This window comes from Rhynchophorus ferrugineus, unplaced genomic scaffold (assembly GCF_030347505.1).
Source record: "Rhynchophorus ferrugineus isolate W39M unplaced genomic scaffold, kcgeb_rfMv2 rfM3, whole genome shotgun sequence".
Lineage (NCBI taxonomy): Eukaryota > Metazoa > Arthropoda > Insecta > Coleoptera > Curculionidae > Rhynchophorus > Rhynchophorus ferrugineus.
In genome coordinates, this window is record NW_027472582.1 from 35,932,295 (window position 1) to 35,951,556 (window position 19,262).

General features: G+C 31.6%; 2 protein-coding genes across 4 annotated transcripts in view; both read left to right on the forward strand.

The window, feature by feature from the left end:
* The window catches only part of nau (myogenic-determination protein nautilus), a 162,793-nt gene that overhangs the window by 94,536 nt on the left and 48,995 nt on the right, over positions 1-19,262 (forward strand). The window lies entirely within an intron of this gene.
* Positions 995-3,435, forward strand: LOC143193123 (uncharacterized). 2 transcript variants are annotated; one of them, XM_076399095.1, is made up of 4 exons: positions 995-1,387; positions 1,448-1,566; positions 1,851-2,346; positions 2,449-3,435. In XM_076399095.1, the coding sequence occupies exons 1-4, from the start codon at positions 1,066-1,068 to the stop codon at positions 3,312-3,314; spliced, it is 1,803 nt and encodes a 600-aa protein (XP_076255210.1). In that variant the 5' UTR covers positions 995-1,065; the 3' UTR covers positions 3,315-3,435. The 2 variants fall into 2 exon arrangements, with proteins under 2 accessions (XP_076255210.1, XP_076255209.1); XM_076399094.1 differs by having other exon boundaries at positions 995-1,566.

A 19,262-nucleotide genomic window follows, 5' to 3' on the forward strand; every position in this document is an offset into this window, starting at 1 on the left:
ACCAGTGCCTTGCAAGATATTTTTTTTGACCTTGATCATCATCCAATAATTCAATATTATATGATTATATTGCTATTCTATATTGAAATAGTGGCTAAATATCAACATCATCAACAAGCAAGCGAGCAGAACATTTAATCAGATTATTACAGTAATACAAACACTAGAAAACGTTCAGTGACAAAATAGTATAACATTTACAATCCAATAAAGATGCAAAAAATGTTATCGATTCCTCTATTTGAATAATTTTGACAATAACAATGAAAACCTCTTCAAAAGTGAAAATGTCATATTTAACCATAATTTTTAAATTAGTTTATAAATTAAAAATGAATCTTATAAACTCGAATTGTTTATAAAATATTTTTAACAAAATAATTGAACCGACTTCTAAAAATAAATACGGAACTCACTAAAAAGTAAAAAATAATCAAACTTAGATTGTTAACACAAAAAAAGTTTTACAGTAAAATATGTACATAATAATCGTTGCAATCTTATATATAAAAATGAATCGCAAAATATGTTCCTAAGCGCATAACTCAACAACGCCTGGACCAATTTGGCCAAATCTTTTTTTAAAATGTTCGTTGAAGTTCAGGGATGGTTTTTACGGCGAGAAAAATTAGAATTATTGCTGGAAAAACCCTAAAAATAGCCCTTTTTGTTTGAATTTGTTTCGTGTATCAGTTGACAATTCATCTGTCATCTGTCAAAAGTCATCTGTAACAGACAACTTTTTTTTTTTAAATTTGATATGACTTGAACTCAAATCCTTTTAATCCGTACGAATTGTTTTATTTATTTAAAATTTTTTATTTGTTTAAAATTTAATTCAAATTTTAAATAAATAAAACAATTCGTACGGCTTAAAAGGATTTGAGTTCAAGTCATATCAAATTAAAAAAAAAAAGTTGTCTGTTACAGATGACTTTTGACAGATGACAGATGAATTGTCAAGTGATACACGAAACAAATTCGTATATCGTGTTTTGTGCAGAGTGTTTAGTTAGTTAGTGTTTGTTTAGTTCGTGATTAGTGAAAAAATAATTTATATTTGATATGCCTCCTATAAGACGAAGCAATTTAGGTAGAAGAACCAGAAATGCTATAAACCAAGCTAATTACCGATCTAATCGTACTGCACAAGAACGTGACGACGGAAATGAACGTGAAAGAATTCGGATATCACAAACGCGTGAAGCGCGAGCGCGACATTCAACTAATAATCGCGCAAGTTTGAATCCAGCTGCTTTCAGTTACGATGTGTCAATTGACTACAGTAACTACCAATGTGTTGTTATTGGTTCTATGAACTTGGTTTGCTCACACTGTAAGGCATTAAAATACAAAAACGAAGCCAATGGATTGTGTTGCGCAAATGGTAAAGTGAAATTGATACAATTGGATCCACCACCAGAACCATTGTACTCATTGGTTTCAGGAATAGGAACAGATTCTATACACTTTTTGACACATATTCAACAATATAACAATTGCTTTCAAATGACTTCATTTGGGGCAACAAATGCAGTTCGGGAAAATTTTATGCCAACTTTCAAGGTATGTATTATAGCAGTTACTCATAATTATTTTAGCGAACAAAATTTTCTGTCACCAAAGTTAAGATGTGTTACTAATCTTCAATTTCTTAATCATTACGAAATATATCACTTAGTCATCATATTATATGGTGATTCAGTTTCAGTGACACTTTTATTATATTTTATATTTGATAGATATTAGTTAAAACTAAATATATACTTTTTAAGATCAAATATTATTTAAGTTTGATCATTGACAATCCATTAATTTATACCACACCATAATATTTTTTTTATTTACAGATACAAGGGCAAATATATCACAGAGCAGGTTCACTGTTACCAGTGTCAGATAGCGACAACAAATTCCTGCAAATTTATTTTATGGGCAATTCACCACAAGAAATTGATCTGCGTTGTGCACATAACAATTTAGTAAAAAGGTCTATTGTAGAACAATTACAAACTTTATTTCATCAACACAATCAATTGATTATATTGTTTAAAACTGCCCTGGATCTGATGCCATCCGATAATCACAAAATTGTAATCAGAGCTGATAAAACACCTGCAGGTCAACATACAAGACGTTTTAATGCACCAACTATTGATGAAGTTGCTATCGTTGTAGTTGGAGAAAACTTGGAATCCCGTGATATTGTTTTACATCGTCGGAATTTTCAATTACAACCTATAAAGGAAACACACCGCTCATATGATGCACTGCAATATCCCATTATATTTTGGCAAGGTGAAGATGGCTACGATTTATCAATAAAAATGATAAATCCCATTACAGGTAACTAAAATATTAGTTTAGCTATGGCGATAATATCTCAGTCACTATATTATGTATTTTAATTTTATATTTGAATGTTATTAAAACAAAATCTGTTTACAGGTTCTGAAACCAACAAAAAAGTCAGTTCAATGAACTATTATTCATACCGCCTAATGATTCGGGAAAATGCAGATAATCACATATTGAAATGTCGGCGATTATATCACAAATATGTTGATGACATGTATGTTAAAATTGAAACGGAGAGATTAACATTCATCAGGTTGAATCAAACCAAACTCCGATCTGAAGAGTATATTCACCTTCGAGATGCGATTAATACTGATGGAAATGCACAGAATGTCGGTCGGATGACTATTCTTCCAGCAACATACATCGGAAGCCCTCGGCATATGCACGAATATGCTCAAGATGCCATGTCGTATGTTCGTCATTATGGTACAGCAGATTTGTTCATCACATTTACATGCAATCCGCAATGGATAGAAATTAAGCAGGAGTTATTACCTGGGAAATCATCCATTGATCGTCATGATATTACAGCCAGAGTCTTTAGACAAAAGTTGAAATCTTTAATGAATTTCATCGTAAAACATAATGTGTTTGGTGAGACACGCTGCTGGATGTATTCTGTGGAGTGGCAGAAACGAGGATTGCCACATGCACACATTTTGGTTTGGTTGGTTGAAAAGATAAGGCCAAATGAAGTTGATGCAGTGATATCAGCTGAAATCCCTAATGTACAAGTAGATCCTGGATTGCATGAGGTAGTTATCAAAAACATGATACATGGTCCCTGTGGAACTCTTAATCAAAATTCACCGTGTATGATGGATGGTAAATGTTCAAAACGATATCCACGGACATTAATATCGGAAACAATTACTGGTAATGACGGTTATCCATTGTATCGTCGCAGATCGACAGCAGACAATGGAAAATCAACAATTGTCAAATTAAATTAACAAGATATTGAAATAGATAATCGTTGGATTGTTCCATATTCACCCATTTTATCAAAGACATTCAAAGCACACATCAACGTTGAATCTTGCCATTCAGTGAAATCGATTAAATACATTTGCAAATATGTAACCAAAGGGAGTGATATGGCTGTGATTGGAATTGGTGCAGAGAATTCTAATGATGAAGTTACCCAATACCAAATGGGCCGCTATGTCAGTAGTAATGAAGCAGTTTGGCGAATATTTTCTTTTCCTATTCATGAGAGACACCCTTCTGTTGTTCACTTAGCTGTGCATTTAGAAAATGGACAAAGAGTGTATTTTACAGCACAGAACGCAGTACAAAGAGCTGCTCAGCCACCATCTACTACATTAACCAGTTTTTTTGAGACATGCCAAAACGATGATTTCGCACAAACATTGCTATATTCTGAAATGCCAAAATATTATACCTGGAATCAATCCTCAAGGAGATTTATACGACGGAAACAAGGAAAACCAGTTCCAGGATATACAGATGTATATTCCACCGATGCGATTGGCCGGATTTATTCAGTACATCCAAGCAATGATGAATGTTTTTATTTACGACTGCTATTAGTCAATGTACGTGGCCCAACATCATTCTAATAGTTAGGAAATGTTGATGATGAATTGTGTGGATCCTACAGAGAAGCCTGTCAACGTTTGCAATTGCTTGAAAATAACGCTCATTGGGATCAAACTCTCAATGATGCTGTAATATCATCACACGCTCATCAAGTACGAACATTGTTTTCTATAATCATATCTACATGCTTCCCATCAAACCCAATTGATTTGTGGATCAAGTACAAAGATTATATGTGTGATGATATTTTGTATCAAATACGGAATAGAATGGGAAATCCAAATATACAAATCAGTGAAGAAATTTACAATGAAGCATTGATTTCAATTGAGGACATGTGCTTGATAATGTCAAACAAACTATTAATTCAATTAGGCCTGACCGCGCCCAATCGTCCAATGCATGACGCTATTAACCAAGAGTTGCATCGAGAAAGACTGTATGATCTCAACGCTTTGAAAGAATAAATTCAAACAAATCTTCCACTGTTAAATGAACAACAGAAGTATGTATTTGAAACTCTTATGAAAGTAACAAATGATGAAACTGGAGGGATTTATTTCTTAGATGCACCTGGTGGTACAGGAAAAACTTTTTTTATTTCATTAATATTAGCAACAATTCGCTCACAAAATAAAATTGCACTTGCACTCGCTTCGTCGGGAATCGCAGCAACTTTGCTTGAAGGTGGTCGAACAGCCCATTCAGCACTAAAATTGCCATTAAATATGCAAAGCAATGAAACTCCAACCTGCAACGTTTCGAAGAACTCTGCAATGGCAAAGGTTTTGCAGCAATGTAAATTGATTGTTTGGGATGAATGCACGATGGCACATAAAAAATCTTTGGAGGCTTTAGACAGAACCTTAAAAGATCTACGTAGCAATAATAACCGATTTGGTGGTGCAATGATTTTATTAGCAGGAGATTTTCGTCAAACATTGCCAGTGATTCCACGATCAACGCCAGCTGATGAACTCAATGCATGTCTAAAGTCCTCCAATTTGTGGAAACATGTTAAAGTACTTCATTTAAGCAAGAATATGCGTGTCGAGTTGCAAAATGACCAATCTGGAAACATATTCTCTAAACAACTCATTGACATTGGTAATGGCAAATTTCCTATAGACATGTTGACGGCTTGCTTTTGCTATGACTATAAACAAGTCCCAGGGGCAATCATTAAGTGTTTGTGGTATTAATCTAGAAAACCCATGTTTCTCACATGGTCAATTGTATGTTGCCTGTTCCCGTGTTGGAAAACCATCAGATTTGTTTATCTATGCGCCAGGTAATCAAACAAAAAACATCGTATACCACAAAGCAATATAATGATAATAATAATAATAATTATGATTCACATGATTAACAATAAAGCGATTACTTACTTTTCAATCCTTATATATGTTTTATTTAATTATTTTTTATTCACAACGCCCTATCACCAGGGTGATGGTTCTGTTCAGGAGAATTTTTTAAAATACGTAGGCACAAAAACTGCCACATTACAAATCTTTTTGACAGGACGAAGTCTGTCGGGTCAGCTAGTAACTAAATAAAAATAAACAAAAACCTTATTTAACCTATCAACTACACGTATTTTATATGCTACTATATACACACAATTTAGCTTGACACCATTTCAGCTACTACCAACTGATCACTTTGAAGTCGGTATGAGCAACAAAATGGATTTGCTTTGTTCGTAATTTAATTTTGTGTATGTGTCACAAAATTTGAAAATGGGTCCATAATTGACAAAGAAATCGATGGACATACATTATTATATATATATATATATATATATATATATATATATATATATATATATATATATATATATATATATTTGACAAAGAAATCGATGAACATACATTTAAATATAAATATATTATTATTATTTTATATTTAATTAAAATTTCAACGCTGTGACCAACAAAAAACTTCTTCGTAAGTTCGTGCAATATTTTCTACTTTAGTTGAAAACAAAATCGGGGATAAGGATCCATTCGTTGAAGGTTTTGACTTACGAGCTTTCGAATTGTTTTATGTATATCTGTCGAAAGCAGAGCGCTCTAGTGACCATTTTTATGTCTTAGAATAGCTAAAGTTTTTTAGTTCAGATGACGAACGGGATAAAAATCGCTGCATTTTTACCATTCTAACATTTTCGTAGTGTAAGGAATTATTTTTGCATTTTTTAAAATCGATTCTTTGTGTTTCTTTTATTATTTTTAAAATTGATGATGGTGTCAGGACTGCCCATTTAAGTGTTTCTGATTCATTTTTAATTAATTTTACAATATGTTTATTTACCATACTATGATTTTTCAATTAATTTTATGTAGTCTTGCAGAGCAGCGTGTATAGTTAAGGTAACCAAAATTGAGTTCAAATGGCAACTTTTGTTGCCGTTTTCCAATCAAATTAAATTCCAAAAAGCTGGAACGTCTAGATAATAAATTAATATCGTATTATAGTAAGGATATGATTTCATCTTTATATTGTTTAAATAAAAAATATTTTTGTCTCTACAGGTTGGTTTCTTTTTGAGAACAATTTTGGATTACTTATAGGACACAAAAACGATTTCCATCATTGACTTGGCACTATCTTATTCTCTTAACTCAATTTGAAACTCCCTTAACTCAAAATAAAAGGTTTTGTTAATTTAAACCTTTCACTTTTTGTAAGTAGTGAGAAAATCATAAGGTTCTCTCAAGGAAATAAGACAGGTTGACGTCATATTGGCAATCGTTCCGCAACTACTCAAGGCCTTCCTTGATGTAGTTAAATTCAGTTGAAGCCATAAATTATTATAATTAGGTAATATCTATGCTTTGAAAAACACCCCTAGTCCATAACTTCTTGGTATAAGCTTATCAGCTTAGGATGTAAGATCACCAAAGGCTGACTGAATTTGGGCAGAAGCCTGCAGTTTAGAGTTTACGGCCACGAAAGTCGAATTGTAGTAGCTCAATTACTAATCTGTAAACTATTGGAATCTAGAGTCACCAAAACTTGTAAAACCATGGAAATTGTAGTAAAAGCGGAGCCATTCATATGATCGTTAGAAGACTCTTTTCTTTAGCAAGCATTTAAGAGAAACAGGCAATGTGTTTATCTCAGACTGAATAGCATCATAAATAAGATATCTAGAAATAGATATTGCAACCTGGCTTAGCGAATTCATCATTTCGAAATGATGAAGAATCGGATCAACGATTGGATCTTTCCCAAAGCAATATCGTTCTTTTGACACAATCATGTTACCACAAAGATGAAAGAAGAAATTATAGAAAATAATGGAAAATGTTTTGATTAATATATTGCACCAATTTTAATGGACAGAATATACGCAGGCACGTAATAAGAGACTATTAGCCTACCCTGTATTAGATTATTTCCTGATTTCTTTATATATGTTAACGACAAATAACATTATAGTAAAAATTAATGAAAGACATTCTATAAATGCATTTGCATCTGTCACCGAGAATATCTTTTTGTCTTAACGCGTGCTACACTCCGCTGATAAGAAAAAAAAAGCGAAGAAACACCAGCCACCGTATTCAGTTGCCCGGCCAGTCCCTGTTTATTTATTGCCGACGATTTTCTTCATTTCTTTCGTCTGGCTCGAGAGCCACGATGGATGTGGCACCGCCGAAAATAAACGATATCAAAACAGCGAAATCCCTGTTTTAATGGCTATAAATAAAACACGGCGGCTTTGTGTAATCCAACGGCAGGAGTGGCTAAGGCCGTCCTCCTGTCGAAGTCGATTTAATTTTTGACAACGCGCTGATGAATGCTCCGTGCAGCCAGATAACTCGCGGATATTCGGTGACGGATGACAGGTGACATATAGGCAAATATCTGTTTTATTTTTAACGTCCAACCTGTGGAGTTTTCCAACGTCAACAAGTTACTATTTGTATGAGCGTCACATGCGAGATCTAATTAACACTGCACTCGAAATTTAAACGTATAACATCGACTGAGAAGTCCACAATCTACATAATAAAAGTTATTTGGTCATCTAATGTAGTGGATGAGTAAATCATTTAAATTTACAAATAGTTTTTTTAACTAATAAATCTACTATCTTTTAATTATTAACACAGTATTTAATTGACGCTATGTAATTTATGCTATAAACTGATAGCGATTTTTCTATCAAAATAACAATTTTTTCCATCTCTTTTCTGTACAATAACAACATGTCTCAATGTCTCAAATTAATAAACCACCCTATTGTCCGACTTCTTAACTGTTTGTTTGTTGTATTTTTTATGAGGGAGCTTACATCTATGGACACAGCTCCCATCTCTCTAAGTGAATCTGTTACTGAGTCTGGGGATACCGCATCTCTGGAACCTTATATGCTATTGACAGCATACAACAATATTTACCCGATCCATATTCTTGCACATCTTGCAAAATTATCTTAAATATTCATGATTTTCCTTTCAACGTCTCTTACTTTTTGTTAATCAAATATTATTCAAATATTAAAATGTATAAGAAGAATCATATAGAAATATGACCATCTTTTCATTCTTACCTTTGGTATAATTTTCAAAAAGCTCTATTTTTATATTATTTTACGTAAATATCCCTTTGCTCCATAGCAATCTAATATATTATTAATTATAACATTTACTAATAATTCATACATCCCACACATATTTTCGTATTGTCTGCTGCGAATTTTTTAACCTAAAAAATACTATCTAACCGCTACTACTCTAAACAATGGCGGGTACTAGCAATATCGAAATTAGACTAGCAGGAGTTCGGAAATAATTGGGCATACGCAAGAATATGGAACGGGTGAAGATTCTTCTATGATGCGGTAGTCCATCATCCCTATGTTGCGCAAGTCTTGTCTAATATTTTATACGATGCTGATTTATTTTCTGCTTAAATTACCTGTACCTGTTGATTATGCTTTGAGGAATATTGAACATATCCTATAATACCTTAAAATAAATAGCATATAATTAGTATTCCATATGCATTCTAAAATATGAGTACCGTGATATAGAATTTTGCTAATTAGTGTAACTTCATGACCGTTTCTGTATAAAATGATAATTACATAACCAAATTTTAAACAAGTAAATAGAAGTAATAATAAAAGTAAAATAAAATAGGAAAATTACTAGTTCTAAACGGAATACTAAATACTTGTTACTATAAATAAAGATGAGTGACTAAATGTGTTTCTAAGTGCAAAACTCGTGGATGGATATATCAGTTCGACAAATGTTTTCAAGTATTTGTTGTAGCCCAAGGAAAGTTTTTGTGAAGAAAAAAAAATTGTAACTTTATTACTTTAATATAAACTATTTCAATGCATTAGTAAATTTGCAAGTTTAAAGAATAGTAAGATGTACTGCTTTCAGATACATTGACTCAGTCAACTACAATGCTTACAAATACGCTGGTGTTAGATATATGAATTTAGTTTAAATTTTAAGGAATTGAAATGCCAAAATGAAACCGCTGGCTTATGTTTTACAAATAACTACATACACACTTTATAAATTAAAGCCAGCACCAGAAGTTGACCTAAAAACATAATATGTGAAACTGTCATATTCCCTCTGCTAATATAATACAGCGTTGGCCAGAAAAAAACATGATCTTTGAAAGCTGGAATAAAATTTAACTCCATAAAAAGGAAGGCTCTACTTCTTGGGGAACAAGATGCGTTATATCTTCCTTTGCAAAATTTATTCTCAATTCAAAGCCGACTGGCATGAGTTTCTACACCACTTTAATGTTAGAATCGATTCTGTTTTTTTTTTAATGTCTCAGTCCGCCACTTTTTTACGGTGAATAAATTTTTATAGTGAAATTTCCTGTTAAAAGCACACATATTGGAGTCATATTCAATAGGTATTAGTATCAAACAACTATTAATTAAGAAATTCCAATGATAAATAATCGTATGAAATGGTTAATCTTTAATATCCCCATAGGTACTTTGTTTTGTGAACAAATTCCATGGAAAGAGTCTATCTAATTAAAACATGAAATTATAACAAAATTTCATCACTGCTTACTATCGATCGTAACCATTTTAACCATAGTGTTACTTTATATTACTCTACAATTTTTTTTTCAGATAAGTATGCTACCGTTACAAACTCTTTCTTAATTATGCATTAGTTGTTGCATCTTTAACGAACAATTTTGATTTACCACGACGACAGAGCGAAACACATTACCTTTACCTTTTCCTTTTTTCTACACAAATCATCTAAGGGGAAGGAAAGTTGCTACAACTACAGCCAGAAATGCCACTTTCTCCTGCTGTATAACGAATCCCAAGTAATTTAACACTTGCATTTGCTCTAATCAGATGCCATTGATATATACTATAGCATGTTATTCGTCAGTTATCAATACTTCTTTATGTTCTTCATTTATTCTCAAATCATATGAGGCCTACATCGCAAAAAATACTCATAGTCTCAACATATACTCATTTGGTATTTTCTTCAAGAATGTCCGTATACCAACATATGTGTAAGATTATTAAAATAAATATAAAGTGCAAAATTATTGCTGGCGATGATACAGAAGTAACGAGCAATATAAATAATTTTGTATCTAGTATTTTTAGAAGTATGGACCTGGTATCTATAATGAAATAAATAGAACAGAAGACAATTATAGTTAAGTGGTATGTTAAAGATGGTTTGGTTCCTATGTTCGGTTCATGAAATATGATCTCCTAAGAAGATCTTTTTTCAGTATTTATTTGAAAATCAAGAATCACCAAGAACCGAACAACACTAAAACTCCATCCTTACGTTATAAGTAAATTTTTACAAATATGAAAATGTAAAAATTCTTGCTATTTTTTGAGCTCAAAACTAGATACAAAAAAAGAAAAGAAATCGAAATGAATCATAGAAGAAAAGAATGGTTCAAAAGAACAGTTGTTGTGAACGACAATTATTTTGAACATACTTAAACTTGTATCAATCGATTGTACTTGTATTAGTGGGCCTAAAAATGTACAGGGGATAGACAAAACAATATGAACACCACGTAAAAGTTGGAAATAAATAAGATTCGGGGTTAGGGGGCGGTGATAAAAAATGTCATAAAAAAGGGTACGTTTAAATACAAATTCACATACGTGATCAACAGTACTCGTTGCTTCATTAAAGATCTTTCTAACAACTTGAAATATTCTGTTAGGTTAGTTACTGAATCCTTGATATTCGCCATTTTGCCGACTAACAATCAATAACTGCAGATATTTCGTGTTGTTCAAACAAATGTCAACCTAATGCCTCTCGTTCCCAATTTACTAATTGTTTTCGTTCCGTTCCCTTTTCGAGACGTGAACTAATCCCCCACGTGCGATTTCCCGTAGATCGTCCCGACCCGGTACCTTCAGAACACGGTTAAATCGGCCGAAACCAAAACAGCGTTCGACGCGTTTTTCGAGCTTGGATTTCGATTAGGATCCGCCTTTAATAGGTGCCGCGTGACTTTCACGAAATCCGGAGGCTTAACCGTCTTCCGCTTTTTGTTTTTAGCCTTCGTTCCGCCTACGGTTATCTTCTGGATTTGAGTCCCTCTATTCCACTTTTAACTGAAATATCCGGTATTTTTCTGCCTTTCAACAAAACCAACCAATTCCCCTGACCTAATCACTTCATACTAAACCGAAGAACAATCAATTTTCAAATTAAGAGTAATTCTTTTTTTTGCAATTACGTTACCTGATTATTTTGTCGTTATATTAGTCGTAATTTTACACTAGTCAATTTAATAGCCTCGACATTTGGGTTGGAGAAAAATAATTTAATTTATTTTCCAAAGCCAATTTATTCAGATATATAGATTTCAAACAATAATCATAATAGTAAATTTATAAATCCATCGTTGTAGGGACTGCCAACCAATCTCCCTCCATTTTTATCGTTTGTAATATGTCTGCCACAAGCGACATTTCATTCGATCATTTCATTTTCAAAGATTCAATTATTGTTTTACATATAGTACTAGAATAAACATTAAACATTACATAAAACAAAGTTACCCAAATCAACTTTAGGTCTCATACCCCATTTATTTAAAAACAATTTTAAAATGGTGATGTTAATAATAATAGTTAAATTGACATAAAAATAAATGGAATTGTTTCATAACATGTTACATTAGGTATACGTATAAATTAATTTATAAATTAATTTTGTGCAAATTGAGTTTGTACAAATTTTTTCTGTACAAAATAATTTTGTAATTAATTAATTATTGTTCTGTTGCACTTATAACAGTACACAAACAAGATAAATCCGGGATAAATTCATTAGTATATATACCCTAATTTAAAATTAAATTTGAGTACTTAAGCTAAAGTTAAAAGTAACACTTATATACTTTACAAGTCCGTACAGTTTGGTGCCCATCAATATTTTTATTACAACGCGCAGGATGCGTTGTTCAATAACTGTATTGCTTCCACATTACTGTAGCTTAGCTTCCCTTTCTTACAGTTTTAAGCAAATTTTGGATAACTTCGTAGATTCATTTGATTTCGAGGTCAGCATGCAGTTCATTGATTGGATTATAAGTCAATTTGACGTCTTAGTGCAACCCCATATTTGCATCCAATAAGGCCAAGTAGGCTTAATTATTGACTGATAAACCAATCACTTTAAAGTCAAATTCAAAACATTTTCAGATAAACCAGTACAGTTTTTTTATATTCAGTCTGATCTACTCAGCATTTCCTTTAACGTAATGTCCAATTTAACCTACCAACAAGATATATACTCGCCGATTCTGCTTGAGGCGTCTATTTAATTCTATTTTTCAGGATCTCAGGATCCTGTTGACTGGAATTTGTACTTTTTTATAACTCTAGACAAAGATATGCCTTTTGTCACAATAACTGTATCGACAATAAATGTTCCAAGGCCTCTTTCTTTTGTTATTGAGAACCAGCAGTATACAGCATATACAGGAGGTCCCAAGACACCACCCTGCGAAACTCCAGTGTAAGTAAATAGGTTATTTGCTGACAATGCCACTTAAGGTGAAATTATAGAGTTCTTGTATGATATGTAGTTACATCTTGTGGATTATTCCCAAATTCCATATCTGGTCAAAAGCCTGTGATGGAAATATGGAGTGCATAGTAGTTTTTGAGATAATTTGGATATCGCAGGTATCAGCTAGATAGGCCTGTAAGAACCCGACTTATTCTGCCGGATTGTCAGGTTTTCTAAGCTTAAGTTTTGTATGCCACCTTAAAACATCCCAGATAATACTTCAGTCTCAAATAAGCATTAAATGTGCATATAATGTCACAGTATGACTGCTTTTCATGACAACTATTTCAATAATCCAGGTAACATATCAACAATTTCAGTATCCTTTTTAGGAATTATGTTGTTGTCAATTTCCGACATAACTCCCACTGGAGATATAAAGCTTAATATTTTAGAATGATAAATGAACATAACATAATGTAATAACTAAAAAAGTTCGGAAATAACGAATTTTTACATAATTGACCCTAAACCCAGCTCAAAAACCTAACGATTACACGAAAGATAACTTAAACCAATTTCGCAATTAATTTCTATTCAAGAGATTCTGTTATTAATATTAATAAAACAATTGTTTGATCACTCAATAAACTATTATTATGGTAATAGAAGTAATTATTTGTTTCTTTACTGTTTGCCCACAAATTCTTTTGTTCTCTTGTTTTTTGTATGCACATTCCAAAATTTTACATCAAGATACTTTGTGTCTTGTTTGTATGTGAATTTAATATGCACTGATTTGCTTAAGATTTTATAAAAAAAAAGAAATAACAATTAATTAGAGATCAACATTTCTACGAAATATAGTTTCCGAATTATATTCCAATAATTCAAGAACCTACATAGCCTAATTCTTTATCAAAATATGCATAAAAATTAACCAATTTCCTTAATGCAAAACAATAAGTATTTTAGTAAATATATCTAGAATTGATTTTCAAACTAAATCTGATATTGTAGACTGGAGACTTTGTCGAGTGGTCGTTCATATTTGAATTATTGGTTCCGGTATAAAGCCACGTTTATTTACTAAAGATAGCCGAAGTTTCGCAATCGTTACAGATTAGGTCTTCAGCTCTCCTATTACAACTCTAACATTGTTTCTGTAAACATCATACATTTTTAAAAAAATACCATTTTTGCTATGTTTAAAAATTAAAATTTAATTTATACATAATAATTAATTATATTTAATATACAGTAATCACATCATATATTAAAATTAATTATAAACTATAGAATACATTATGCTCAACAAACTTTATGCTATAAGTCGGCTTAGTGTTATAGTGACAGGTCAATTGAAAATTCCCCGGCCTACCATAGTAAAACACATTTTTTTGGCAAAATTAGTTTTTTTATTCAACAATTTCCTTCAAGGGTGATACACTGATTATAGAGACCCCAGATTAATACCAAAACCTACGATTCAGAGCCCAGGTCAAGCAGTGCAGATAAACCCTAGTTGGTCAAAATGAGACTCTAGAATATAAAAAAATATATATATTATACTAAATTTAACAAATAATTTGTTTTAATATTTTTTGATCTATTTAATTTAAATTATTGTAATATATAAACAATATTTTAAGAAAATCATGTTATTTACCATTTCGTATATCGTAGGTTATTAAATTGTTGAAAATAAGCTCGTAATAACAAGTGCTTACATTTATTGGGGCCATTTTTTACTTTATTAAGAAAAACACATAGTAATCAAAATATTTTCTGTTGTCTATGGTACTTCGAATTGAACAATTGGTAATCAGAAGGTATTGGTACTGATAGGACCAATACGGTTTTAGGACTGATAATCTCATTTAATATTCCTGCAACATTTTATATCCATGAATTTTCATGAATTTGTGGCTGCTTCACTATCGATATAGATGGTCTTAAAGTAACCCATTAACCCATGCCTTTTGCTGTTACTATTGTCGTAGTACAACCACTTTTCATCACCAATCACTATATGTCGTAGAAATGTATTCCCTTTTTGTCTGAAAAGCAAGGAAATCACGATGTTGAAATATTTCGAAATTGCATTTTAGTCAACTTCTGTAATAGCCATTTTATCTCCTTTTGGATATTTTCCATTACATGTAAACATCTGAAAATAGTTGATTTTATTTTTGTTCCTCCAGGCAGACCAAAGTTAACACTTTTACATCCTTGAAATAAAACCTACAATTTGAATATGATGGAGCAGCATCGCCATAAATGTCCAAAAATGTTTGATAGAGTTTGCCATTAGATTTCTTTAAATCAAGCAACAAAAGTAATTAAGCATTCCATAATTAGCGTTTATTAAGACACTGAATAATTCTGAGTATTTTAGGACTATGTACGTATATTTACCGATAGATATCAATGATCAGAATACATGCAAACACTTAAAACAATGCAAAAAAAAATTGCATTATGTAATATAGAATTTTCTTTAACCTTTAAATAAAAAATCCTTACAAAACGTTATTTTTTGTGGTTGTAAGATGATATGACTAGCCCGGTATAATATAAATCATATAGCTTAAATCTAAGAGCAGATGTCGGCCACGCCTAATGCAAATGTTTCTTACTATCGACATAGTCACATTTAAACAGACAAATTGGCTGTTCGGAACGTATATGGAATGTCCCGTCGTTATTTGCCGAGACGAGGGTTTTCTAGAGAATCGGAAACGGCGGCATTATTTGCGAATGATCTTTCCAGACATGTTTACCAATCCCATTTTATCCTCATCGACTTGTTTTCTATATTGAGTTTAGATTGTTCGATGTTGGCATGTCTGAAAGTTCTTGATGCCTTAGGATAACCCGTGGGGTTACTTTTTTTTGGTTCTTTTTTTTCTTGTTGATAAATAACGCGGTCTGTTTGATAAAGATATTTTTTTAGTTCTTCTGGAGTGTTCCTTTTGAAAATTTCTCACAGGGTACTTTTGAATTAATCATATATTGGATTTGAATAAAACTAATTTCTTTTCATCTTTTATTAACCGACTTCAAAAAGAGAAGGTTCTATGTTCGGCTGTATATATTTTTTTAATGTATATTCGCCGATTTCTCCATAATTTGTGGACCATTTTCAAAATTCTATTTTTATTCGAAAGAGTGCACTTCCGGGATGGACCTATCTATAACTATTATCTAATCCTATATTAACATGATCTTTCTCGCACGTAATTGTCGTACATCATTCACTTTTCATCGACCCTAATTAGTCGTTTCAAACATTTCTTAGTTTCGTTTTAGCAGCAATTCACAAATAAAAACAGGATCTATTATATTTTTCGCTATTACTTCATGGGGTACCTGACTGTAGTGTTCAAAAATATTTTTGTGGTCGATTTATTTCTTTATGTTTAAGAATTTTATTTAATTTTTCAATGACTGATGCCCCAGGACGATATTTAAACGTAAAATGTCTTCCGGAATATCCGAGCGAAAAGAAGTCATTGAAGTCTATTACCACTCAGAGTCACTAGCATTCACTATCATAAAATAGCAAAATAAGGCAAACACGAACTTCTGGAATCTCAATTTTCAATTCAATCAAAGCCCAATACCTTTTGACAGAGTCAACGAATTACGGTATATGCAAATACGTCTAAAAAGGTACTTTTGTCAAGAATATTCTATGGACTGTTATCTTTCAAACGCGCTACAGTATATGATTTCATTGAGTAAGCATAAATATTTATTTTTCTGACAAACCTAAAATTTATTTTTTTGTAAAATATTATCGAATCGTTCGATAAATTTAAAAACGAAATGGAAATTTCTCCAATATGAAGAAATTAACAAATAGAATATAAATAGCTATTCTTCCACATAACTTCCATCAATTTTAAGAAACGTATCTTAACGATTCTCCAATTTATGGATCGCAATACTATAGTTGTTGTCCGGAAAGCCTATGGAACATTTCTAGCGAGAAACTTTTTAAGTCTGACACATACCGAAAGTAAAATGGATGTTAAAATAATTGTTACTTTAATGCGTTGATTTTCGTGATGGCTTTTATGGGCATGAGTAAAGGAAACATTTTCACCTACTGTAAATAAGATACCTTTCGCTAATTTTTGCTTCTTAAAAAAGCAAATCTTCAAATATTATTCACTTAATTCAAGTTTACATCAATAATATGAGTTTATTATTTCACCAATCTGGAAGTCATTTATAAACAAAATGTCTTTAGCACGCTAAAAATGGACTCTAAGAAGTTCTCAGCTAATTTCCGATCATAAACACACCTGGGACCAAAGAGGCGTGTATACGCCAATTTTTATTTAGCTTCTTATTTTGATTCAAGTCATGAGTTTCATTCATAGTGAAGAAAAGAGATACACCAGATATATCCTCATCAATTTTTATTTCCATTGTTAAAGAATACGTCACTCATTCTGTACATATATTGATGTGTCTAACATTTTCTTCGTCTATTAAATCTTATAACTTTAATGTTCTTAGCAGGAGTAAAATATTAAAATAACGACGAAGTTCCAATTATTAGCTATTTAAGATCCTTAGAAGTTATCAATTTAGTTAAATTAACCATATTCACTAAGATTGTTCAGTCGATCTGTAAATCCAACTCTCTTCTAATTTTAAGTATTATTACAATACAGTGGTTTAATATAATATTGTAACACAGTGGTTTTCAATTATGTTTTGTCTTACATTTTCAGTTTACTTCTAAAATATGCAATGCCTTTGTGCTTGATCTAGCATATACATTATAACATTATTATTTTAACCCTAGGATCTTTAGAAATTTATAAGCTTTTATATTAATCTTGCTATCGTAAAACAATTCACCACCAATTTGATTTTACCCAACAGATTCTCACCAGAAAATTTTAGCTCTTGTTTGCTTTGTTCTATTTTTTGCGCTCATTCAGTTTTATTTTTCTAAGACTTTCTTTATTCAACAAAATTAGGTTACTAGATTAAACCGCAATAAAGCTCAACAGTTTTTTGCTCATAAATAAAGAGAGATCCTATTGTTACAGTAACTTAAGAAATTAACTTTATTCTCACAGAACAAAAACCGAAATTAATTGAAATAAGCCTAGACTAATTTCAAGAGGTCTTTTTGTAAATTCACGTAGTAAATTGTGTACATTTTTTTTAATTATTACTCCCTAGCTTATACTTTTATGTTATGGAAGATGATCAAATAGATCACAAAAATCAATCAGAACAAGTGGTGCCATATAAGTCATCACTGAGGTCAATGTTTGGTGGTTACAGCTGGTGAGAATGATTATTACATGTATACTTTTCCTTTTTTAAGTTAGTAAAATCCTAATTTTTTAAAATAGTAAATGTTTCTGTATTTAAAATAGTATATATAATAATATCTATGACCACTGTCATACTTTAAAATCACTCTGTTATTTATTTAATGACATCTATTTTAACAATAGTTGCTCTCGTAAGCGAGTGTTCGCCAAGTAGATGTTGTCTCTCCAGTGCTTTTCAACATAGTTGTGGGGGATGTTAGAAACACCTTGGCCTATCTGATGTTCGCTGATGACCTTCGCTGATTAGCTGACAACATTCTGATCCAATATTCGAATTCGATTATTTGAGACCAGTAATACACGATAAGACGAGAATAACTGTGATGAGAGTAAAGAATATGCGAAGTCTTGCGGCACCAACAGTAGCGCATTGGTCGAGAAATAGTACTTCCTCCGAGAGCCAGCCATCGAATGACGCTGATGATGATGACGATTGCGCGTTCTTTTTTGCAATATTTTGTCATCACATATAAAATATCGAATCCACTAATCAGATTTTTATTAATCTTAATTCACTTCTCTTTAATTTGTAGCGATTATCTAGATTTTGAATAAAACATAAGGTTTCATTCCCTTCAAAATAAAACATAAAAATAAAATGCTTAGTTCGTTATAAAACTGATCAAAACAATAATTTATATTGCTTATATCAATTTAATAAAAATGAACTGATCACTTTGAAGTCAGTGCCAAGCAACAAATTAGAGAGATTTGTTTTGTTCGTTATTTAATTTAGTGTATATGTCACAAAATTATATTATTATATATTTTATAATTTTATATTATTTTGTATTATTTAGACTCGGCACCGACTTCAAACTAATCAGTTGGTAGTAGTTAAAATAACTTTGTTAATAGATAAATAGGTCTACGTAGGTATTAAACTAAATTGCGTGTATATAGTAGAATATAAAATACGTGTAGTAGATAAGTTAAATAAGTTTTTGTT